Source organism: Anser cygnoides, chromosome 3 (assembly GCF_040182565.1).
Source record: "Anser cygnoides isolate HZ-2024a breed goose chromosome 3, Taihu_goose_T2T_genome, whole genome shotgun sequence".
NCBI lineage: Eukaryota > Metazoa > Chordata > Aves > Anseriformes > Anatidae > Anser > Anser cygnoides.
The window spans coordinates 3,256,131-3,283,617 of NC_089875.1; the positions used below are offsets into that span (position 1 = coordinate 3,256,131).

At 39.2% G+C, this 27,487-nt stretch overlaps 1 protein-coding gene across 8 annotated transcripts in view; it reads right to left on the reverse strand.

Annotated features, from left to right (window-relative positions):
* The window catches only part of MACROD2 (mono-ADP ribosylhydrolase 2), an 860,596-nt gene that overhangs the window by 248,352 nt on the left and 584,757 nt on the right, over positions 1–27,487 (reverse strand). For all 8 annotated transcript variants that reach the window (XM_066995337.1, XM_048060981.2, XM_048060980.2 and 5 more), the window contains one exon: positions 5,697–5,770. In XM_066995337.1, coding sequence (XP_066851438.1) covers positions 5,697–5,770 — 74 coding nt within the window. The remainder of the gene's footprint in view (positions 1–5,696; positions 5,771–27,487) is intronic.

The window sequence follows — 27,487 nt, forward strand, 5'->3', positions numbered from 1 at the left end:
GGGGTACCACGGGGTGCCATGCTCATCTGTAGAGAGCTGCATGCAACACGATGCCGTGACCACGTTGGTGTGCCCTGAACAAAGCTCTAGTGGCTTGGAAAGCTCACTCAGGCATGCCTTACGCAACGGAGAACAGGGGCAACTCCTTGCACTGTCCTCCCAGGTCCCTCTCCAGAAGGACGTCCACCTCTCTCCAAACCAGATGATACAAGTCTCTGCAGTCACCTCCACGTGTCCCATTGCAGGGAACGTTTCCTCAGCTCCCACATCCCAGCTCCCTGTGTATGGCCAAGTACATGCACATACGGGAAGTGGTGCACAGGAAAGGTAATTTCACTTGAACTATCTCCCAAGTGGAAAATACCACCGCGATTTGGATGAAGCCCAGTACAAAATGAAGCACAGGTGCAGGGCATCTGTATTGTGGTGTGCCTAACTTGAGAAACCAGGTGTTTCCTCCCGAAAATTTTGGTCACCAGGAATGAGCTATTGGGATCCTGCCCCAGCCACTGAAAGCAGAGTTACACTAATTTCACCCGTACCAGGACTACATTGCTCACCCTGTTATGCTGGAAATGCAGATGTTATTTTTGAGGGGGGGAGGGGAGGGAAAGGAGGAGGAGAAGGGACAAACACCGCCACACTGGGATGATGCGCATAACTACTTGCTAAAATCTAAATCTACTGTGCTGCAGGCAAAGTAAGAAAGTCTCTTTTCAGAAGTGATTCTAATGAAAAGGAATCAGGAATGTGCTGATTTATTTTCCATCTATGTGCTTTTAATCTGCATCAGTTATTTCAATGGAGCATATATTGCAATCACACTTCTGCGGTTGTTGTTCTACTGAGGGACGTAATAAATGTTGAGAGATATTGTGCAAGAGAAAGAACAATACTTTGAGCTAAATGTGCTGTTAAATTAAAGTCTTTTCTTGAGCAGGGAAAAGGTCCTGAGGCTTTTCATGTCAGTGACATAAGGTAAGGCATACAATGAGCATTTTTATTTTTCACCCTTTCAAGACACATAGCATGATCCTAAAGTACAAGCAAATAACAATTACTAACTTTCCAAATGTTCTGCCACAAAAAAAAAAAAAAAAAAACCACCAACAAACATAATGCCACCACCTCTCCTAAAATGTCGGGGGTGGGGGTGGGGGTGGGGGGGTGGTGTTAAATATTTAAAGGTGTCACATTTCCTTTGTGATATGTTATGGGAAGTCAAGTGGCAGTATCTCAGACCTTGCCAAATTATCCCAGAAAGGAACATTTCAAATTGTTCAAAGAGCTTAATGTGCATTTTTAAATGAATGCCAGTGTATAATTCCTAAAGGATGGGATCCAATTCTATTTTGTGCTCTGAAGAATTCTATTAAACCTTCAGAGCACTTTGCGAAATGTGAAAATGCAGTTTGCTAAAGAGATAGCCTAGGTGGTCTGCAGTAAATTAACCCAGTAGTGCTGACTGTTGCCATTCTTGCAAGCTTGCTCGGAGGGATTTCTATGCTTACAGTGTAACACCATTTACCAGCTTCTAAACTAGATTTGCCCTCTGGCTGCAAGTCAGCAGACCTTGGTGTAAAACATGGCCAGAAATTAGTTTGACTTAGAGTTGCATTTCAAAACCAGAACAGTGCTGCGTGTTACATCCAAGTAAGTACTAACCATTACTTACAATATTGCTGTTTTCCCTAGCGGACTTTATGTAGTCAAGTTTTAGGCTGCTAGATTGTGATGGCTGCTGCCCTGCCTGGCTGGTGTTTGGCGTTCAGTAAATTACAATAGATCTCTCTCTGTTGCTTTGTAACAATTAACCTCAGAAAGGCGCTAACTCCATTTGCATGGTAATGAGACATTCATCTGAGTGACATCGAAGTTAAGTATGCTAATAAGTTTTTATGCAAACACCTGAGGGGTCAAGCACAACAATGGACTTGGATAAGAAAACCTTTCATTAACTGCAAATCACTTTTCTTGCAAATACTATGAGAACTTCCGAGGACTCTAACACAGCTTGCAATAAGGGAGTCATTTAGGTTATTTTCAGGGCCCCAGGCAGACAGGAACATAGCCACTGATTTCTTTGTATTTTGAATTAATATCAGGTTGGATAAAATCTTCATTTTAGCATCAAAGGAGGCAAAGCACTACATGAAGGTAGAGAGGAGAAGACAACAATATTGCCTTATCTTTCATAAATTTGTCACAGTTTCCTGGGCTGCAGAAAGACAGATAAGATACAGCTGCTGTACAGCACAACAAGAGACTTACAAATATGTCAAGTTTCCATCTTATTTACCTATTTGGTTTTGCTAAGTGCGTTGCCATGTAGGCACATTTCCTAGTGAGCAGATTACCATTTTGGTCTCTATTTTGCACTAAAATTTCATGCGTTCATTCAATACACACCCTACACACAGAGTCTGAGATCTTAGGACAACCAGCACCAGACATTATCGCAAGGATAACTGGCTGCCAAACATCTTTGTGACAGAAGGAGCAGAACCTGGACAGGATTTCTCAGGTGAAGACAAGGCAGATTCCACGAGAAGGAAGGAAAGGAAGAAGGCAACTGATTCATTGAACTTCAGCACAGCCAAAAGCAAAAGGCCTCTCTTGTTCAGGCGAGGAGACTGTTAGCAGGACACTGACCCATTAGCGCAGCCAGCATCAAGGGAGTGGTTCTGGTTAGACATAACAGGAGTGAAACACGGGCAGCCTTCTGAAAAGCTGGCCTCACAGCAAATGGAAAAGGTTTTGCTCCCAGGCTAGAACATGTGAGTTAAATACATTTAAATATCCAGTGGCTGTAGTTGGAGCTGCTCTGTCTTCATGAGCAAAGTTTATAGAAAGGTCTATATCACAAGGTATGCAGTAAGAATAGACTATATTGTTGAGGCATTAAAAAGTCCCTGTCATTTTGGTTGCTGTACAATGAGCTACTTTTGGGAAAAGTTTGGGTGATGCACAGTATTACTACTTAAAGCCCAAAATCTAATCCAAGGGAATAAAGATATGCAAAATACAATGGGTCAGAACAACACCTGACACTGAGCTATGGCAGTTTATTTAATATAGCTGAATTATACACGCCTTCCTATAAGCATTGAACAGGAACCCAACAACTGTATGCTTCTCAAAGATCCCTTGCACTGCGTAAGTTACTGCTGTCTTCAGTAGAAGTACTAAATATTTTTATTTTGCTGCTGACCTACTTATGACATGTAAAATATGCCAGTATGCCACAGTCTAAAATTCAAAACAGTAGATTGCAGGAACAGTTTATGAAGAGAGAAACCACTGTACAAGAAAGTACAAAACTATGGATAACCCTACCCTCGAAACCTATCTTGACTGAAATCTAGTATGCCACTTTCTTCAATAATTAACAAAAGCTCTTTGAGTTTGCTTCTGAATTCTCTGATAGGTAATAATTGCTGCAAATTGATCATATGTATGCCTTCAGGTACACCAAATAGCATGAGACCTCAACATCATGACATTTCGATTCAGGGTGTTCAGAAATATTTAATACTACAGTCATTAACTATAGTAATCCAAATGGAAAAACAAAACCAACAAAAATAAGACAAAAAAAAACCAACTGTGATGTAAGCTTAATAGTATAATTTTTAACAATACATCTGTGGTCAGGACAGCCTGTGCTCCTTTCACCATCCAAACTTTGTAAACTACAACTATTAACTTAAAAAGAATCCAGATGAAATTGGAATTTGTGGGGAGTAAGTAGGTTTAGAGCTAGAGTGCCAAGACAACCAAGGAAATAGAAGGGAACACATTAGAGTGAGGAAGGAGGAATCGTGCTTATTTGGTGTTCCTAGTTTACAGTAACCTGTGCAAACCACAAATGTGTTGGAATTTTGTGCATTTCAATCACATTTGCACAAAGTGCTTAAAGAACATATACGATAAACACTGCCATTTCAATCACTCTGTGCTGTGAACCGCAAGTCTCCTTCCAAGACAGAGCTGAAGATTTCTGAAAACAAGTGAAGAAACTCACCTGAAGCCTATGACGGGAACCAAAAAAAAAAGGGGGAAGCAGCACACACGCTAACTGAAAGTAAGAAAGAGGGAACATGCAGGGCATACAAGGGCTTGCAGGCCAAGTCAGGCCAGAAGCAGAAAAGGGGAAGACTCAAAGTGTACGTTAGAAGCGAAAGTCGTCTTACAGCTGAGAAGCAACGGCTGAACTACAGAGCAAAATACTCCAGAAAAGAGTTTTCACTGAGAAAACAACTACACATTTGATATGCAGTCTACCAAATATTTTTTTTTATTTTTTTTGTAATAACCACAAAGAAAAAAGTAATTAAGGGGTATATACACAACACATACTCAGCTTTTGAAAGAGAAGAGTTTAGTTCCAGAATCAAAAAAAAAGATTTTTAGCCTCTTTTACTTCCATTATATAGTAAAAATGCAACCAAATGAAATTACAATATAGTAAGGCACTAACACTCCATTTTCAAAAAACATAAGCCTATAGTTAGGCTGATAAGATGACACTTAGGCATCTTTAGTGTTAAAGATGACTGTCCATCCAAAATTGCTTCACTGCTCAAATATCTAATCTACGAAAAGAAAGCTGCTAAGTGCTTCATACCACATTGTCCAAACATGCACATTTCTTGGTGTACCTTTTGGCACTCAGGTTTGAATATCTCAATTTACCGTTCAAATCTCATCATGCTATTTGCTTTCGGTTCAAAGTTGGTCAAAAAGCAAACAAAAAACTCCTACAACCTACTAAATCGCTACCCTTGTTTATCAGAATCTCTTAAAAATAAGGCCCCCAAAACACATCAATAAAAGAAATATACTACTAATTATGCTCCTGTACCTAATGTTTCTCCACTCCATGCTTTGTTAAATACCTTCATACAAAAATACTGAACAACTTTAGCTGTCTGAGATCTGCCTGCTGACTGTCATTACCAGGAAACAGGCATATCCTCAGTTCAAGACATAATGATTACAATATTCTGCCACTTCTTTGTTGCATTCTCCAATTCAACGCTAGAAACTATCAGCCTGCTAAGAACAAAAAACAGAGCAAGAAAAAAAACTAGAAAGGAAAGATATGGATATCATTTTGTTGAAAGCATTTTGTCTTGTAAAAATAATCACCATTGTGTTGTCACTGGAAGAACACCAGTCGTGTTAAAAATTCAGTTGTGTCACAAGTTTAGCAAGCATTTCAGGGAAAATGAACACTTAACCGTAAGCAAACCAAAAATTAATAAAAATAGGAAATACTATCATACAGCTCTTTACTGTAAAGTGACCTCTGGAACACCACTGACCTTTGGTGACTGTTTCCACTGACAACTATTACACACATTTCCTTTCCAAGAATCTCCTCATTATTAGATGAAAACTGTGACGCTCAGAAACAGCTTAGAAAGAGAATAGTCTTTTACTTTGCCAGGAAAGATTACAATACAAAGGAAATGCACAGTATGGTTTCAAACAAAGGTATTTCCCTTGAACTCCAGTGTAGCTTTTTAAATATAACAGTCTTCCCCCAGCCACATTGTCCTAACCTGATTTCATTTGTTTTAGACTAAATATTCACTTCAAGGCTCAAGCTGGCGTTTACTCTTTCTACATTTCCAGAGCCAAAGTCCATAATCATAAATAGAAATTTGGGAAAGTTATATTTTATTTCATACCTCGTTGTGATTCTTGCTTAACCATTCCTTAGTAGTGTTAAGGGCAATGACAGCAGCAGGCTCGTTTGGAAAACCTACAGACAAAAGAAATGAGAAATAAATAGAAGGCACACATTTTACACACCTGTAATAAAATAAAAATCTGGATTCTGCCACCCACCTTCTTTGGTCTAGGTTTGAGATTACATTTGGTGACCACTCTATTCTAAAGATTTGTTTAGAAGTTTTAGGGGACACTATTTAGGTGTCCCCTAAAACACTCCCAGGTGTTTTTTTGTTTGTTCTGTTTTAAGTCTGGTTAGGAGAAGTCCACAGCACAAGACCACTAGAAACAATAGAGTTATACACATGTCACACAAGGCAGGCAATGACATAACATATATCACAGTAACAAATGCTAGGCTTACATCTCATGGCACACAAGAAAAATTCAGACATTTCTTAAGGCTTAAGATCTTTCTTTAATCCATCTGTCAGCAAAACTATACAACACTATGATCCTAATGCCATAGGCCTCATATAGATAAAAATGTTTGAGTTACAAATCTCTTAATTTATGACCTAAAACATAACAAACAACTTTGGAAATTAAAGAATTCATGAAGCATAAGCATATGAATTTAAGGCCTGATACTGCACGATATACTAGCAATAGCAACTCCCCCCAGCACTAAACAATATCAGAAATCTTTCTAGGGATACAGTCTTTTTGCTTTGATGGTCTCTATCTATCAAATCTAAAGATGCTTTCATTACTTAGGCAGCCTTAATTTAATTTTCCTTTAAATTCCTAACTTGAGGGCAGCAAATCATTTTTGTGAGGATTTAAATATAAAAACCCATAAGCTGTATGAATAGCCCTCAGTAGGTTAGATTAATAGAACAGCCTTTGAAGAGGTGGAGCTGCAGGCACAATGTACAAGCAAGCAAAGGCTCTAGACAGAAACAGTCATGAAATCTGGCATACAGCTGCATACATACACTTTTTTTTTTTTTTTTTTTTTTACATTATACAACAATGTTGCACATAAACAGAAAATGCAGACACTGCAAATATTAGTAGATGCACCCAGCTTTTTGACCTGGCACATTATCTTCCAAAATCTATATCTTGTTTAACTCTTTTCAGGACTTGTGCAGTGCTAGATGAAAAAGCAAACAAAATCCCTCTACCCCTCTTTGTCCTCAAAACATTACTGCCCAGAACTGAACTCAGTTTGTAAGGATATTTTCTATTAGTACATACACTCTTTTAAAGTCACAAAAGACAACAATCCGTAGCAACAGTAGTAGGTGAAATAGTCAGTGGTTGGGTAACACTGACATTTAGCATGAGCTTCCTTTCCCCACATCTCTCAATAAAGTATAGATCTATTTATTTGTCCCCACCCCCAGATACAAGATGGAAAATTAGCAAAGATCCATCAACTGTTTCTGTGAATACTTCCACTGCTGCTAGGAACATGTATTCTTATGACATTTAATAACGCTGCTGATATCATCAAGGGACGTGTCTTACAACACCAACTAATGAACGCTAACAGAACCCTAAGCCTGATGTTGGTCATATGAAGTAACAGATCTCTGAGCAGTCTGCTCAAATTAGCAATATTTTATCCAACAAACCACAACTTTGTAACACAGAAATGCTGTGCCCAGAGTTTGGTAGGTCTGCATGGACATATAATGAACACCATGCAGAGGGAGGAATGCATATTTCAGACAACTGATATACCATTGTTTATGCACTGAATGGTTTATTTCCAGAACAATCCTCCCTCCAGCAAGATTCACTTTTCAGGCTTGTTTTTCACTCCCCTGCAGTAGGGCCTTTGCCCAAAACCGTGATAACACACTAGCAATTTTATAGAATCATAAATCTCTCAATAAATTGTTCATTATTTAGGAAACTGCTGCCTTACTAACCAGTCTTATATAGAAGCTTATCTACAAAACTGGTGTTCAATTACTCCTAAGTAACCACAATGTAAAAGAAATTGTTCAGCAACCAAAATAAAAAATACTTGAATCTTGTGTATGATTTCAGAAAACACCTTAAAACCCATAGAAAGCTTTTATGACCACAATTACAAAAAAAAAAAAAAAAAATGTTTTTAGCATTTTACACACATTTCTGGTAAATTTAATGAAAGGATTACCTTCTTGGCTTTTTGTAGAGGCAGGATGGAATTTAGCTTCCTGTTCCATACCCTGCACCAGCACAAAAGGCCCTGTGTCTCTGATTCTCAAACACAAAAACATTCGGTTTTATAGGACTGGGTTAAAGGGAGATAAACTGATATGGGATCTTTTTAAACACATTTTTGTGTTGTTTTTAATCTCTAAGCTACATTTGTCTGCCATAACATTTCTGGCCTGCTCCCATACACACACACCCCTCCCCGCTTTCTTTCAGCGAAAAAGCAATCTCAGTGAGCACGTGGGAATCAAATTACTTGAGAGAAATGAGCTCGAGGAGCCTCACAGTTAACCGACTGCTGGAGCAGCAGCTCAGACAATTCCGGCTAAAGGCTCAATTTCACAAAAGATAAAACAGGTAAAGTAATAAGAGTGACACTGGCCCATGTTACTGCAGTGAGCACTCCTCCAGAATACTGAAAAGGACAAGGGCACAAAAAGGCAAAGAAGCATTCGCCGTAAGGTGCAGGCAAGCAGTGCCTCTGTAGGACCTCACTTGGTTTATGTGGTTATAGACGAAGGGAAGTTTGCAGGCCGTATGTCATCGACAGGCACGGTGTGCAGTGTGTACCTACCAGTGCTCACAGGGCTCCACATGGACGGGTCTTCCTACGTGCCCAAGTGGCAAAACTGGCATTTTGGCAACAAATCCCGCTACACCACAAAAAACGGCACAGGATATCTTTGGTTCCTGAAAAATTCATTGGTTCCTTGCTATTCCAGCAAGGGGGGATTGTGCTGCAGCCCTCCCCATTTTGCAGTGCCCATTAATCGCAGCTCACCGTCTGTTACCAGGATCAACTCCCGACCCTCCAAGTGCAGAAAATGCTAGGAGTGATTAGCCGCTGCCTCTTGTGCCCCTCTCAGTTCAGGAACCCTCCTTTAAACTACAGCTTTATTCGCTACTGCTCATGTGCTGTGGTGGGGTTCATGCAAGCCTGGCGCATCAGAAGGAATGAAGGTCCTGCAAGGAAAACTCTCGTGTTCTTGCCCAGTTGCTTCACAGCTCAAGTCATTGGGTGTCCCTCCAGACAGATCAGCTGCCTTCGTATACAACTATAGAAACGTGACTGAGAGCTTTCACAACGACTTGGGTACCAGCATCAGTCTAGCCGCAGACAAACTTAAAAATTTCCTTTCCTCCTCTTTGCATATTGTTAATAGATGTATATACTCCTACATTCACTCTCTGTGATTAATGACTACACCTTCATACTCACCACTAAAACAACACATCCCAGTACCATCACACAAAAAACGCCTCATCTGAATTTTGTTGCTTCTGGTACACCATTGCACAGATATTACACGCAGAGACAGTCTATGAAGTCTTTAAAAGATCTTCTAATTTAGGAGCTTCTGCATCTGTTTCCAGGACTTCATCACCTAATTCCTGGAATTACAGCTCTGACCTGAGACATAGCTGCCGAAACAAACTGGACATTATGCAGGTTCTAATGGTCATAATTTTTGAGAGGAGTGATAAGATTTTACGGAACTGTTTCATATATTTGATATTAAGTAAATGTGCTCATTTAGAGAAAAAGTGTGGAGGGGGACTGAGAAAGAAGTGTGAAGATGCATGCTGAAGTTCCTCTTATATTGTCAGTTAATTCCCTGGAAAACAACTGGTAAGAACATACAAGTCCCCATGTTTCATTAACATTCAGAAAATATGCGATGAACTCCCTGTTGTTAGACACTCTAGGGCAAATGCTCAGCCTTTTGTGCTTAGGGGATTTAGCATAGAAACATTCATACTATTGTGGATGTCGATTACTGTATGCCTAATTTGTCTGTGTAGTATCTGGAAAATGTATACCACGAGTTCTTCTATGAATAACAGTGTAACAAGGATTTTGTGAGATAAAATTAATAGAAATCTATTTCAGGGACTCCCAAATTGTGTGGAGATGCTCGTAGCTTTATCTGTCTCTTTTAGTGTGCTCAGTCCACTGTTGCATATTATTAAAAATGTCCAGCTTACAATCAGGTAATGCTACCTCCCCATGAAAAGTCCATTAAGAAAACCTAAGTACAGAATAAACAACCTCTAGTATGATATAGCTGAAGATGATGATAACAGACAATACCTGCTAGGTTATAATGCTAACAAGCAAACGTCAATCCAGAAAATCACTTCAATAGCTGCAGGGGTCAGTGTTATAATTTGTCACTTTAACCGAGATGTTTTCTGTAAATCAACCTATCCTTGTAAAAAAGGTCTGCATCTATTATTATTATTATTTTGTTAGCACAGTCTAAATACTAGATAGGTTTTTATTCATTTCAGACTGCTCCCTTTTCTGTGGTTTCCAAACACCTCATCGCAATATTAATATGCTTATTTGCCAGCTTTAATGGTTTCATTTCAAAGCAAATCATGAAAAAAACAACTACAACAAAAAATTTCAACACAAATACTCATTAGGAGTTTCTCACACTTTCTCAGAAAGATATCTACACTGGCATGTTTGTGCATATATCAAGGATGTACTTTAGGATGTTTACGGACTGCTCCTGTGCTTTAAAATCAAACTCAATTCCCTTTGTTTAGTCAACAAGACTGCCAAAATGTAACAACTTCCATTATTTAGTTTATATTAAATGATGTTTAATAACGTATGAAGGAAGTTCTAACAGTAGATCAACAATAACGTTTGACACTGTGGAAGCATACTGAAGGTCCTCTCTGCACTCAGTACAATGGGGTATTTCCACCACACATCTAGTATTTGCTGTGTGGGAATCATCAGCACCAGATGGTATAGAAAACAAACTTTCTCCAGGTTTGTTTTTTAAAAAAAGGGAACTAAACATTCATCCCATATATATTCTGAAATCCAATATTATTACAAGGACTAAAACTGCTTTCTGATTCCGAACAGACATGTGAACAACCGAGCTTCATTACGGTCATGTGGGTTACGGCTGGCTATTGACAACACAGTAATCATAACACTTCAACCTCATCAATGTATGACAATAAAAAGAAACAAATGAGATGCATAGCCCAGCATGCCTGAGGTGAGGTTACTCAATACACTCACTTGTCCTTCAGTTGTGAAACTAGCAGGAGTATAATCTTGCAACCGATCCCATATAATCATCTTGTCAAAGATGTATTTTAGTAGTCAAAATGAATTCACTCATGCTGGGCTGATTCCCATTACCATGGTAAATCCAGCCTTTCTGGAAGCTGAGATAGTAGCATTCTACCAACAAGTTTAGGCTGTCACTACTGTTGGGCCATTTTTTTATTTTTATTTTTTAATAACGGCGGTCATAGGATAATTGGATAAACAAGCTGACAAGGTTCCTAGCTGGATCATTTTTGAGGATATTCCTGATCAGAAAAGAAATCAGCTGCAGCCCTAATTTGGATTGGCTACATTGAAGACTAAAGAGAAAAGCCACGAATCTTCTGCCAAATAGCCTACTTTGCCTTATTGAACTTGTTTAGCCAATGAAACCTTACCAGCTGCCCACTCAAACTTTAAGTCTCAGAAAGACAGTGAAACTAAGTATTTTTAAAAGAAAGTAACTTCTGTTACTCCAGTAAACAGAACTGCACCTACTCACTGTATCCACTTTAAACTATGCTAGAATAAGTAATTAGCATGCAAATAAAATAACAAAGGAAAGTGAGAAAATTTCAAAATGCATAAAAAAAACCATTTGTCTGAAGAAATGTCTTTAAGTTTCTCTCAAGCAAGGAGCATGCTTATTCATTTTCCTTGACTAAAGAAATTCAGCAGCAACAGAAAAATAAATACAGTTCCTGAAGAATGACTGCCAATTGCATTTAACCACTGACATGATAATGAGGCAGCTGGTAGAGGATGGTTAGTAAATAAACCCAAAATGTGCATCTTGTGCATCTAGCACTGAATACAAGAAACAGAATGTCTCTGCTCTGCCACAGTGACACAAAGCAGGTGGAGTACTGAAATAACAGAGGGCCCTCCTTCGTTCATGGAAGTGCAATGGGTAACTCAGTGATCCGAAGTTAAGTCAACCAGGGCGAGCTGCGGCACCAAGAGACACCAAACCATGCAAGCCAGCAAAAACAAGACAAGTTGCAGGCCAAGAAGCACTGACTCCTGACAGCAGGGCTGGCTCTGTCTCAGCTTGTCAAAGACACCCAGAGCACGCTCATCGCTGTGCTGAGTGACAGCGGTCTCCTGCCCCATCAGCACGGTGACACACCATCATCTACAGGTCAGCTGCGGTTCTGTACAAGTGCAAATCTGAACTTGGCTTACAGCTGCACTTAAGGAGAGGTCAGTTACAAGAAAGCGGCTGGGATGCAAGAAATAAACAGGTCATCTGCTGGCTCTCTGACACACACATTACCATACCATATTTCATTTCACACTCTACTTCATAGATATCATCAGAAAAATATCCATCATATAGTGGAGATAAAAGTATCAGCTGGATATAGAAATATACTATAATTATTTAGGCCAATTGAGCAGAGAGAGCCTTGTACTAACAAGTCTGAGGACTCCACTACAGGAAAAAAAATAAAAAAAAAAATTAAGATTACTTAGCTGTTTGATGTTTGTTAGCATTGGTGGGGAAAAGAAAAAAAAAAGGGGGGGGGGGAGCTTCCCTATGAGCATGAGAGCTACCTTACTGTGAGAGACAACATACCTGAATTCTGCAGGAGAGCTGCTTATTTGCAAGAATTTTACTTTTCTGCATCAGTCAGTACATTTTTATTAGAAGTTGAGATTGTGGTTTCATTCTTTTTCTAGCTTTTATAGGGAGTATGCTTGCAGGGGGACCACATCATGGATAAATGCATTCTCTAACCGTCATCTAAAAATATGTGGCAAGCAGTACTCAGATATTCTCAGAAGCAAAATGCTTCAGAGCTATGCTGTTTACTGTGTTGCATGATGGAGCTTTTCTGTCTGTCAGAGTATTTTAAAATGCTCATGTGGAACATTAAGGCTTCAAGCTGAACATAATAGGGGAACAACAGAAAGATACCACAACACTGAAAGCGAAGAGATCTCACTAGTCTGGCAATAAGCATCCTAATATGGTAAGAGAAAGCATATATAATGCAAATGCAAGCAAAAGATATACTTAGAGAAGTACTTACACAATTATAAAATCTACCTATGAGGATGTCTATTCAATGTTTTGTAAATTATACAGCCATTTAGACATATGTATACAGTTGTTCATGAGTTGAAGCACATCATTCTTTTCAAAATGCACTCTACACCCTATCTAGACTTGCCATTCCAGAAACAAGGGTCGTACAGAGAAATGTTAATTGAAAGAGGTTTCAAAGTGTACATGAACTCCTTAATGCAAAATATTTCATCTTCTACTTATCCATATATATATATCAAGTTGGCTTTTTTTATTTGTTTGTTGTATTTTTTGGGGGGGTGGCAACATAATACAGCAAAAGCAATTTGATACAAAGCGTAATGCACTAGTCAACTGTGAAATCTGCCATCATACACTGAATTGAACACCAGTGGGATATTGGCTTTATTGTAGTTACAATTCCAACAAGGTTAAACTTTTATTTCTACCCACTGATTTGAATAAAAAAAATGCCTTGTTCTTTACTGAGCCAAAGCATAGGAAATCAATCCTACCCCCTGGAGGTGTCTTTCAAGAGATTAAAAGAAAGGAGAAAAAAATGCCCGCCTCCCACTTCCATTTTAAACTGGTTGTTTTTCTAAAAAACATTGTCTAATGCAGTGATGCTTAACCTTTACTGACACTATCCCAGGCCCTCCTTCACACGCAACTCTCCTAAGCACTGAGGGAAGCCTAAACATCCAGAGATCTGCTGCTCAGCAATAGAAATAAAGTACAATCCTGGACCTCACAAAGCCCTGTTCCCCACGGGAAAGCATCCTGAAATTGATTGCAAGCTCTAATTGAAGCCTCGCCTGAAGTTGAGATATTCTCGACATGCCTCTCCATGCTGGAGGTCCCTGATGTCTACTAATGCATCTGCCTGCACTATAGGCTAGGTCATGGGAGAAATCGCTGTGAGAGGCTCGCTCTCCTCCTTGCTGAGATGATCTCTGTGCAGACAGGGGGAACAGGCACTGACCGTAGTGAGGATAAGTGCACTCGGGTTCAGCAAGACGGGAGGTGCAGCAAGAAAAGGGGGAGAGAGCACAGGAGCTCTTGCTGCAGGATGGGGTTCTGAGTTCTGGGGAGGAGGATTGGGTCTGCAAGAGAATGTCAGGGCTGTCGGCTCTGCCAGAGCTCAGAGTATCCTGACTGAGAATAGTTAGTAGAACACGGCACGAGTTAGAAGTGCAAGGATTTAGGGATACTCATGTATATAAGGGAAGACAAGCTGCTACAGTAAAATGAAAAGAGATGACAGTAGAAAAAGTCTGAGAAACTTCAGAGGAATATGACATACATAGGCAATGGACAAAAATATACACTCACACAAAGAAAACAGCCAGCATTGTCAGCCCAGCTCTATCCTTTAAATCACTTCCACCACATTCAATTGCTCTGACAGGTGCAACCCAAAGACCTAGCTGGATTATCTAAAACCAACAGAGTACTTGGTGAAGGCCATAAGCGTACAAGAACAAACAAAACAATCTGACATTATTTCTACTGAAGCACAGTTCTTATCTCCTCTCCAAGGGAAATCAAAGATTTCCTAAGAGCACATAAAGAAAATCAGCTGAAACTACATATACTCAGCTCCTTGTGGAAAAAAATGAAACAAAGATGTTCTTTTACCTTTTTCCCCAAAAGACGTATAAGGAAAAGAGTTATAGGGCAGGTTGGGTGAAAAAGGAAGACACTGCGTGAGGCATGTTTAATATACTTAGTTTACTCTTTTTAACAAATACGTTATTGATTCTTGGTTTGGGTATATTATTCACAACATGTATTTTTTTCCATTATTGCCTCAAGCAGCGATAAACCATGCTATAGGGTCACACAGACCAGCAGCTATTGTACTCAAGAAATCTACATCGGCTCATAACTGAAATATTTCCAGATAATCTGGAGTTCTAAGTTGTCACTACGTTTTTGAGGAACAGAGACAGGGTTGCATTTTTTATTTGATGCTTAATGGCTATTATTTTTCAATGAACATTGAGGTACCTCATAATTAGTTCAACACCAACTACATGAATACTGCTGAAACAAGTGCTCATGCAAGATGTCCAACCTGAGACATCATTATATTAACATTTTTTGCATTATTCTTTTTTTTTTTTTAGAGGCAGCATTTTTTCCTCCTTGCATAGATGCTGTATCACTTCTGTAGAAAATATATTTCAGTCAAGCAAGAGATGAACTCCATATGAAAAAAACCTAACTATGTACAGCAAGGGTTACAGCACACCTCACTTGATTCTATGCTACTATATGTATCAGCTACCTGACAATGCAGTCTAGATACTTAACTTCATTTCAGGCTGTATTGCAGTACCTTTGTGAAGTGAACAGAAAGTGCACGGGAGCTGCCAGCAGCTACTTCACACTCCCGCCAAATGCTGCATTAAAAACATGTTGTCCTTGTTCTGTTCTCTCAGATCACAAGAAGTTACACAAAAAGAGAAACGTAATTAGAAAGAGTTTGGGGGATTAATGGGAAAGCTGACTTAAACCACAGATAAGGAAAACTCGAAATTCAGAACAGAACAGAAAACTTGAATCCAGAACACCTGACTGGGTACAACCATGCATCTCATACTTTCAATGCTCTTAACAAGTCCTCATATGCTAAAGAACATGGAACCAACAACTAAAGGGTAAAATTCACAAATATCAATCTCTTGCAAAACATGGACTCTTCTTTGGCCTTCTGTTTTTAAGGTCTCATTCTCTCACATGATAATTCAATTATATATACCTGTGTTAGCAACCTTTATTGCAACACGTCTTTTAACTGACAGTCAGTCCCTGGCATCAGTTGCCTTTTAGAACCACAGAATCAGAGAATATCCCGATATGGAAGGGATCCATAAGGATCATCGAGTCCAACTCCTGGCACCACACAGGTCTACCCAAAAATTCAGACCATATGACTAAGTGCATAGCCCAAATGCTTCTTAAGCTCCGACAGGCTTGGTGCTGTGACTACATCCCTGGGGACCCTGTTGCAGTGTGCGACAAATCTTTTAAATCCAAAATACACAAGTTGATAAAATGTCCTGGAGCTCATCAATTTCTTCATGATTTCAAAAGATCACAGTATTAATTGTTGATCAGGTGTTTTTCAAAAAATATGATTTCTGTTAATATCTCTAATTTGCATTTCACTCACAATTATGCATTTTCTGAGTCTTGCATACTTGAATTAAAAAGGAAATTAAATAACTCAATGGCACTTCCAATCCTATGAATTCAAATCCAATTTAGTCTTGATATGAACTTTACATCTTAACAGTTGTTTTAAATAGCATTTTCAGCATGTATTCTTACAAGTTATTGGTGTGATACTTTTTTGAAAAAATCATTATACAAGCAAATCTGTTTTGCTTCAACAAGTAATGGAAATCCCCAGTGTTTACAAAGGTTTAACAACTATCTGCGCTTCTGGTTAGACAGACATTGGCATATTTGGCTTTACAGTAAAAGGATCTCATTGTGCAAGAGGCCATTCTTCAAGAAAAATAAAACATTATCAATGTCATTTTGAACAATATTCACACTGATATAGGAGAAAGAGAAAGGCCAATGCAAATGACAATTACTTCAGTCAGAAACAATGCCCATATTTGAAAAGGAGCCTATGCTATGGTTGGTTAGATCAAGCAGTGACGGATATGGAAGACTAAAAGATTTCTTTTGTCCAACAACCCAGTACAAATAAGAAGCTGATCTGAACAATTTAAATGTAAATTTCTTACCACCTGTCGGACAAGTGAGATTAGAAGACCTCCACTTAAGAAACAGGCATCTCCAACCTGAGTCCTTAAGTGAAAATTGACCTCCCACCCCAATTTCCTTGTAAACGTGGCAATGTGGCAGCAGAAGTGGTGGCTTATTCCAGTACTTTATTAAATTTAGCTTGTGTATATGCTCAGCATGAGATCACCCACACCGTGCTTCAGGAAAACTATACTTTCAAGACAGATAACCGCACTTTACATCACAAACACCACCAACCCTCTCAGAAACACAAAATCCCAGATAGATCACAATCACAGAATTGTAGGGGTTGGAAAGGACCTCAAGAGATCATCAGGTCCAAGCCCCCTGCCAAAGCAGGTTCCCTACAGCAGGTTGCACAGGCAGGCATCCAGACAGGTATTGAATATCTCCAGAGAAGGAGACTCCACAACCTCCCTGGGCAGCCTGATCCAGTGCTCCGTCACCCTCACCATGAAGAATTTCTTTCACATGTTGTTGTGGAACTTCCTGTGCTCCATCTTGTGTCCATTGCCCCTTGTCCTGTCCCCACAAACCACTGAAAAGAGGTAGGCCATATTCCTTTGTCTCCCACACTTCAGGTCTTTATAAACATCGATAAGATCCCCTCTCAGTCTTCTTTTCTCAAGGCTGAACAGACCCAGGTCTCTCAGCCTCTCCTCATAGAGGAGATGCTCCAGGCCCCATATCATCTTTGTGGCCCTCCACTGGACTCTTTCCAGGAGATCCCTGTCTTTTTTGTGCCAGGGAGCCCAGAACTGGACACAGTACTCCAGGTGAGGCCTGACCAGGGCAGAGTAGAGGGGGAGGATCACCTACCTTGACGGGCTGGCCACACTCCTTTTAATGCACCCCAGGACCCCATTGGCCTTCTTGGCCACTAGGGCACACTGCTGACACTGCATCAGTTCGAAAAAGCTTTTTACATGACTGAAACAGTGTAAGAATAAGTCAAGCTTACTGAGTTGCTTTAACTATTGAGAGTTCTGTAATTATTTTCTTAACTATATCAAAAGGTCCTCTCTCTATATACAATTACATTAAAGATAGCCTGCATTAACGCAAGAGCTGCATATCTCTAGACTGTGAGAAACGCCACCATAGTATCTACAGCTGGACCTGAATTATTTCACTAAATTATCCACCTGAAAATCTCCCATCTGTGGTCACCACCCTCCATGGCCCAGTAGTCCCCACATGGCTGTGGAGGACCTATCCTCTAAGAGGGGGCTCTCACTGATAGAACAAAACTGGCCCTAACAAGTTTTATTTTTTTTATTTCAGTCATTTACACCATCACCAATCAGTGATTCCCACAAGAGCGCATGTGTCCCCCTGTGTTGGCTGGAAATAGGGGGTCCTTTCACTCAGGGACGAGGTCTCTGCCCTCCCTACAGCTCTCAGAGGTTAACAGAGAACCCCACAGCACAGCCCTCAGCTTTTCCCCTTCCTCCCGCTGATAGCTTTTGTGCAAGTTGGTCTGGGACCAAGCCAGGAGAGAAGCTGACTGTAAAAAAAAAAAAATAATCATAAAACTGCATGGAAGAGGGAAAATTATCACCACGTGACAAAATCTAGCGAGGTGTCATGGCAATTCAGGCTGATTTACACAGAAAGGTAGCCACGGTTTTACCAGTGCTCCACACAGCACTTACCTCTGGAGGCAGAGAACAGCCCCTCGCAGCGCTACACCTTGAATCGGGGAAAGGCATCACACCAGCTCTCCTCCTCAGAGTATAGTGATAACAGATGAGATGCTGAGGAGCGTATTTAAATGAAAATCAAGCTCGCTAACACTGCCCAGCCTCTACGTTCTTGCTCTTCCCCTGTGCAGGTGTCGAGGGGTTGCAGCGCGGCCTCTGTGAGGGAGCCGGGGCTGCCCCACACCGGTTCCAGAAGGTTACGGTGGGCCCAGGGCAGGGCCCAGCCCCTCAGCGGCTGGAAGAAAGGGCAGTGTGGTGCTGGGCAATTCCATTTTCTTTCACCAGAACACAAAATTTAAAAGACTGTAAAATGAAGTCATGGTAGGAAACAGAAAGAAGCTAATAAAAAAGGCAGAGAGTGGAAAATGAAGGCACGAGGGTGCAGATTTGTGAGATCAGCATAAGAATTTGTTTAAAAGGGTATTGGGTAGGGGAGCAATTTTTGTTAGATTTACAAAACTAATAGTCATTCTACAAGAAAGATTGTTGATTTTTATAAATCAATTGCTAAACAAAGGACCTCCACAACAAGGCAATAAAACATACAGTGCCAATGAGTCAAAACCAATGGGCTCAATACCTATGTTTATTTAAATTACACATATTTGTATATGTGCTTTGCAAAATATTATTACACAGCCTCATGCTTATATAAATAAAAGCTAGTGAGCAAACACTACCTACCCGGAGATAGGAAAAGAGTAACAAAGTTGGTATGTTTATGCCGCTGCAAGTCTTAATATCACTACTAAAATTATTTGAAAAAGCAAACAAAGGTACAGTTGCTCTCTGAACTAGTTAAGAATAAATCCAAAGAAATCATACCAACACTGTAACAGATGCTAATCAAGCCATCTTAAAACACCTTATATCCAGCACTTGGTGTTTAATTTAAAAGTATTCTATGAACAGAGGAAAATCAGTGGTGGACATTGCAATGACAGAAGGATCTCCAAAGTTCAGAAAGGCCAAAGAAGCAAGGTTTGTATTCCTTTGAAAATGGGAGATTGTAAGTAGACCTCCCTAAGATGCAGAAGAATTTGAATGAACAGAATGAGTAATTGCTACAAGGTAACCTGAGTTCATGCAGGCACTGAAAGAAGGGAACACAAGCTCAAATACAGAAACCGCCTCTTCTATAGAAATTGGGGAAAAAAATTCCCTACACAAATCAAAAGAGCAGGAAGGAAAAAAAATGCTAAGGATAGCAATCAGACTAGCTTAGGCAAACAGTTTCAAAACTGGTTAAAAAACTATCTGAATAGAGAGCTACTGTGCAACAACACTGCTAACAGCCAAAGGAGGAAATGATGCATATGTGAGCTTCTGGGACATTTCTTGTGCTGAAAGTATAATGTTTCTTAGAATCATAGAATCATTTAGGTTGGAAAAGACCTCTAAGATCACCTAGTCAAACTTTAACCTAGCACTGCCAACTCCACCATTAAACCATGTCCCTTAGCTCCACTTCTACATTTCTTGAAGACCTCCAGAGATGGTGACACAACAAATTCCCTGGGCAGCCTGTTCAAACACTTCCCAACCCTTTCAGTGAAGAAAATTGTCCTAAAACCCAACCTAACCCTCCCCTGGCAGCACTTGAGGCCATTTCCTCTAGTCTTATCACTTGGTGCTTGGGAAAAGAGACTGATCCCTGAGTGAGGGTGCACAGCAGATCATTGATAAAGATATTGAGGATGCCTTTCCCTTGTTCTGTATATGTGAAGGACTAGGATAATACCATCAGTTATACACTGAAAATAATTGATGACTGAGAAGGGTGGAGGTACTTTTGAAAATTTAGTGAATGAATGAATGGAAAAAAAAATAGAAAAGACAAAACACCAAACACCAACTAATTTTAACAAAGCAAATTCAGGGTCAAAAGACATCATCTTCATATCCAGCCATAACAAGACAAGAAGATGCTGACTCAAGCAGCTCATCCCTGTCCTCCAGGAGTTACTCTATGCTCAGATCTGCTGGCTGAGACGTTTGTGTAAATATTCTCCTTGACTCCTTGCACTGGACAGGCTGAGGGAAGCAGCAAGACAGAGAGGTTCAACTCAGCACCTTAAAACCCTCAAAAGGCTTCATGGAATGCACACTACTCACGAGGAGTGGTAGCCAAATATGATACTGTCTTAACCCCTGAAAATTATAGACAGATAATTCAGAATTGGATGAAGCACATGGTTACCTCCTAGTGTTTATTATGCGGATATTTAGGTTTGTTGTGAAGGAAAAGGAAGACAGTTTTATCAGATCTGACATTGTGGGGGAAGAGAGGAGCATCACCATTTAGAGATTCACAGACATTAATATATTCAGTGGGCGGTGACAAAAACAAGCAATAAATACCAAGTAATCTAAATAGCAGGGATCATACATTAAAAGTTACAAAATTAAGACTGCACATGAAAATCAGGCAGAGTCATTTTGCTTAATAAGTAGAAAACCAATGAAATATGTTGACTGTAATAGTCATAAGAACAAATAATAAAAAATAAGTAAATTAAAAAAATTGTAGAGGTAACAAAATTTAGACACTAAGAATGACGAAGTGTGGAGCCAAAGTGCAAATATCAAGGTGACCTCTTCCTAACCACAATACCAAGAAGCTTCAATAATTTGTCAGAATTGGTCTATTAAGTAAACATAATTCATAATCCAAAGTATTTTTAAATAGATAATTTCTTGAAATCATATGTAATTTAAGAATGTTTATCAACTACAGGTCTATGTTTTACTGGAATAAGCACTGATGTAGAAACATTTCTATCTGTTCCTTTTCAGAAAGTGTTCAGCTAGGTTAAGGTCAGCATAAATGCCATGTAATCAACATGGGAAACTCAGAAGAAGGTCAACCAGTAGGAAAAAAATATATCAAAAACAAAACAAGCTTTAAAAAGTCTTAGAAAGTTAATACTTTAACATCAAATGCTTGAAGTTCCACAACTAGAACATCCCTGACTGCTCTTAATGAGACAATTTTGAATAGGTTGGCATTATTAAAGAAATTCAATAGTTAGAACAGTTAAGTATTTTCGTATCTTGAACTCTAGCATAGTTTTGGAAAACATGAATTGAAAACATACATGGGGAGTTAATAAAACCTTGTGTACGTACATAAATTAAACAGCTAGAGGTTCTTGCACATTCAATTTGTCAGTTATTGTCCATTCTCCATTTCTTGGTTGCCAAATATGATAAATTCAATTGCTGCTTCTGATTACCTATATTCAATAAAATGGTGACAAGTCATTAATCAGGCCACAAAATAGGGAGACTGGTATAAGGTTCCACAACCTGAAGTCCTCATTAGGAATGACACAGAAGCATTGCCAATATGCACCCTCGTTATCTACATCATGGCTGACAGCTTGAATTAGAAGGGAATCTAACATCTTCCTATGTGAGGAGCCCACTATACATCAGTAAATTATTAATATTACTGAGAACTAGTAAATTATAACTTAGGAAGTCCACAGCAAAATAAAATAGAAGATTCTGAGAATACAGACCAGCAATTGGTAGGCACCCTAACTAGCATTACCATCTCTTTCCATATTGTATTTGGTGCTGTGGAAAATGCAGTACTTGTTCCTTCCTATTGCCTTTTGGGAGGTAGGCTTTATTTTCTTAAAACAGACAAAAATCATCTTAGCTTTATTAAGCAATGCCTGTTTAGCAACTGAATTTTTCTTTTCTCTCATTCCTAAATACAGAAAAACAGAAGACTACAATCAACTAGCAAATAGAGCTCAAAACATTGTTGGCCGTACATATTAATGTTTCTAACAGCACTTGGCTTAAAAAAAAAAAAAAAAGTAAAAAAGTTCTGGAATCATAATGCTCCGCTGTATTATGTTTACTAGCTACAACAAAAAGAATGGTTAAAAATCTATCAGCAGCATAATGTTCAGCACCTATTATGGACACAAGCATAACTACCTTACGGAAATTAAAGGCATAAGGAAATTATTAATGTTCTGAAGACATAAAACTGCATCAGTTGAAAAGCTATTATGATTGCACTGTCTACAGCTCACAGCCTACATGGGGCAATTTACACTGATAAGCATTCTGTATAAGACTGATACTCACTTTTTTTTTCCAACATTGGGTAATGACCTGGTACATAAAGCTAAAACTATACACTGCACACTCTTCGCTTCTGGAACAGTTGATTTACCCTAATCCTAAAGCTGAAACTGCTTTTTTGTTTTGTTAGGGCCGGGAGGGGGGCTTTTTTCTTTTATTTTCTTGTGTGTTGTGGTGTTTTTTTTGTTTGTTTTTGGTTTTGTCTGTCTTTACGGTTAGGTTCTAAATCTGCCTGTCCTGTATTTTTCTCATGTGCATGTCCAACAGTTCATGCAGTCATCTTCTCTACTTTAGAAATAGTCTTTTGGCCATAAAAACAGAGAAAATCGACATGGAAAACATTCAACCCAGCTGCCAGCTAGACCAACGTGCTGACATCCATACTGGTCTGTGTTTAGCTCAGGGACCTCTGAACCCGTCCCTTCCCGTGCAGGATCAGCATAACATTATTTACATTGAGCAGCACCTTCCCTCAGCAAGTGACCGGCTGAGACCTTTAAGTGCTGCTGGTTTGCTTAGTCGAATTGAGAATTTGGCTTTTGACAGAACAACAGTCACAATATGTGATGAAAGATGATGTTTTCCATACGCAGTGTTAAAAACTCCGTGAAAGTGAGGGTTTAATGTTCTTATTCCTGAGAGAAATGAAAATAGAAGGGGACAGAAAGCCTTCCAGTGCCACGACATAACATACAGTAAATTATTACCTTATAAATAGTATTATGCATTATTTCTGTTACAGGGTTCTTTCAAACATCACAGAGAGAAGAAGCAAAAGAAAAACAAAAAAGTATGCTGCACTGTCCAAAACTAAATTGGAAAATGATAAATACAGTTTATCATCTACTAATATTTAGGAAAGAATGCATTCCACTCTTGTATATAAGTAAAATATGGAAAGGAATAAAAGGAGGCACACAAATTCTTTACAGAACAGATTTTAAAATAGTGTGCTTTCCTAAGTGATTAGAAACTCCTTCAAGAAAAAGATAGCAAAGTCTTATCTGCCAACAAAGAAACAATGAAACAAACAAACAAAAAAACATTATTGGGAAGGTATGATACCAATGACCAGACTTTTTGCCTGCTAAAATCAATGAAATTATAGCCAAAGTGAATTGGGTCAATTAAAAAAAAAAAAAAAAAAAGCTAGATCTATTCCTCTAAATGCAATGGACTATTTCACAGCCATTGGAAACCATTATAGCTCTGCAACCAAGGTACACTGACCAACTCTAGTAAGAATTATTCAGCTCTGTTTCTATTTTAGTTACCAGATGAAAACCTAAAATCATAATAGTAGACAGTATAAAGAACATTATTAAGAGTAAGTCTGTTAAATTGGAGTCTTACACTCTAAATATAACCCAAGATGTCATGAATGTATTGCACCAGTCCAATAAAGATGTTGTAAGAAAACTAACTAAAACATCTAACAAGTTCTCAGTTTTTTTCAATAGTCGACAATAACTTCAGTTCATTTCAGTTGCTGCTTTTTCCCTTTCCACTTGGAACCACAGAGGTCCTATTCCCTGGGACAGCTTCACAGATGAGTTAGCTTCACTCAGACCTGTTCGCAATAATCATTGCTGTGACAGGCTACTTGCATGGTAGCCGCAACACGTCCACCCCAAACAAGGAGCCATTTCAGTTCTTATGGGATCAGACACAACATCGCTCCACACAATGTAATTCAGGTCGCGCTCTCTCCACCGGTCTCGTAGGCCACTGCACAGTGACTCTTCCTCATCAGGACTAACCCAGGTGATCCTCGTCCCGCCGTGGTGATGGACGAGGTGCCGGGCAGCACTCAATAACCTTTATCACACCCGCCAAACCCTAGCACTGAGCCTGAGCAGTTTGTTTATGGGTGGTGCTGGTGACAGGCACACCAGCTAGTCCCCACGTTCAGCCTAACGGGGTGAATTGAAAGATTAGTCTGTCATGCCAGCATGAGGCCTCATTTTTCTTCTGTGCTACATAGGTCGCCCCCTTCCCGCAGCCTGTATTTGATTGTGATTAATTTGTCAAGCTGGCTATAGCATGGAAATGAAGAAATGGATTGCCAATTACAGTTAGTCTTCTCACAGAATACCTCTCGAACTGGCGCTATTCTGCAGTAGTGACAGCTCAGAAATAAACTGAATTCAGCTCTATCGAGCAGAAACCTGACCCAAAGTGTATTTTAAAGCAGCAGAAGGTGACTTTTCCCATCCTCCTCTAACCACTCCTTCGAGTAGATGGTTGGCTTCTATCCTGCCTGCCTGGCAGGTACACAAAAAGTCTGTCCGCATTTATTTCTGTAGTTACCTTGTTAAGAAGTACTGAACTTCTGACTTAACACTTCAACAAGGTGCACATTTGTTTCTGAACATCTCACCCTGAGTAAGCCTGAAGGGGAATTTAATATGTATACCATTACTGCTCAGTAAACAAAAGCAGCAATGATTCTACTCTGCACAGATGCTCTTAAGAGCATTCAAACTTTCTCCTCAACAGTATTAACAGAAAGGTAATTTTTGACTCTTACTGTGCTTCCTCTGCAGTAAGCCACATATGTTTTCAGTAGCTGTTTAATATTTCATTAACACAGACAACTAGCTTAAATTTAATCTATCAGAATCCTATTATTCATGAAACAGAAAACAATTCCAGAATGAGCTGATTTTTTATTAATAATAATTAATACGGAATTTGAGAAATAATACCTCAGTCCTGACAACGCATGCATGCAATTAATTTTATGCACTGATACAACCTTCAGCAGATTACTGAAGTTGCATAAATTTAAAGCACGTGTACAAATCTAAATTTCTACCACCTTAAAAAATCAGTTTTACGAAAACACTCACTCAAGAAAAATCAGGCCACTGTGATATGTGTTTCCTTCCATTGCTGTAATTAGCTGTATTTTCTACTGTTGTCTTGGGTATCACTTCTTCAGGCAGAAAATATGAGTGAACAAGTTTCCAAGAGTCAATGGCACACTGGCCTTAAACAGGTTTTGAAGACTAAGAGGCAGAACTCCCTCCTAGGCCCATGGTGGTCTGTCAGTACACCACCACCATAAACAGCAATGTTCATCTGACTTTTCTAGCTGTCTTCTGCCTCAGCAGCGGTTGCCCTTTCCAATGATATATAGCAGCATTTCTATCTCACAAAGATGTGGAAATAAAGGACAAGACAGTGGCAGAGACACCTTTGAATTAATTGTCTTTCAAGTACCATGATGAGATGCAAAATAGCAAGTCTGTTTTGATCATCTTTTATTTTGTTTGAAGGGAATGAGAAAGTATCTGTCCTTGCAGAATTTTTTGTTTTTATTTTTTTCATCTTTCACAGGCTACCTAAAAGCCCCAATATTACTGCATACACCTCTTGCACGCTTCTTTAAGTAACTTCCAGACATCAAACATCTGGGAGAACATCTTGGCAGTTCATAGTAAATTTGAGCATATGGTGCCTTTCTGTATTTGCACCGGAGGAGTATTTAGGGTCATCAATGCAGATGAGGACCATTACAATATGTATTACATAAATACACAGTAAGAGAAGCTGCCTGCTATGGAGAACAGAAAATGCGGCAAATAATGGGCAACTCCACAACGTTCTGTGGCTAGGCCATGGCATCGCTGACCAGAGTATCACTGTGCACCAGAAATAAGGAAATAATAAGAGCGAGCAAGCTGTTTTCCTCATGTATTAAATACATAACACAGTTACAGAAGTTCAAAAAGATGCAGTTAATACCTTTGTGGTAAAACTAATTGATACACATCACACCACAAATATTATTCCTAGTTAGCACTTGTCTTAGGGCTGTTAAAAACTATATAAGGACACACAAGCACAGGCTAGTGTGACTATTCTGTTCTCCTGGAATATGTTTTAAGTCATAAGTGGTATCCAATATTAACTGAATATGCTTAACACTTCATTTCTAAATGCGAGTTAAAACAATTATTCGGTATTAAAGTGGTTGTGGTTGATGGACTAAAAATCTTACCCTAGGCAATTTTTTTTTCTTTTTAATTTTTCTAGCTGCTGAAGTCTATAGTATTTGTGATGTATAACTAAGATTACATACAAGACTAGTCATGCTGCAGTGCACGGGTAAATGAAATCACTGCTCCTATGGCACACCTCAGCTCCCGTGCAAGTTTTCAAACCAAGGAGTAGTTTTACAGATGTCAAGATGATACCTATTCTTCTTTAACTAGATTAATTTCACATGTAGTTCCTCCTTTCAAGGAAGCTCAGTTGCTTCATGAAATTTGACTGAAACCACTAAAATAGCTGTCTTTATTTTCACAATGTGTTTAAAACTCAAAGGTAACGTACTTCACACACAACATACACTGTAAAATTGTGGAAGCCATGAAAAAGATGTTCCAAGAATTGCTAATTTGTCACACTACACTTGATGATTATATAAAAAAATAAATTAAAGAGCTTTGCTATAGCACCTGATGACATCTCACCAAGGAATCTGCAGTAACAGTGAGATTCCTTGATGTGAAGCTCACTTGCCAATGAAGAAAACATAAGCAACTCAGAATCACAGAAAAATAGAGGTTGGAATCACCAGAGCACCTCTGGAGGTCACCTGGTCCAACCTTCTGTCCAAGCAGGAGAAATAACAAACTTAGATGAGGTTACTCAGAACCTCAGGGAATCCCAAGGGTGCGCAGCACTGTCTTTGCTTCTCGAGATGAAAAATATATGTAGAAATAGCCGCAAATAGCAACATACACACTTTGCTGATTGATTTAATTGTCTAAATAGGCATCCAAATAATTATACTAGTTGCTAGTAGTCTCAAAACTCTTTGAGGTAATGAATTTTAAGTTACATCAGGCGACTACATTTCCTTTTATGCACTTAAAG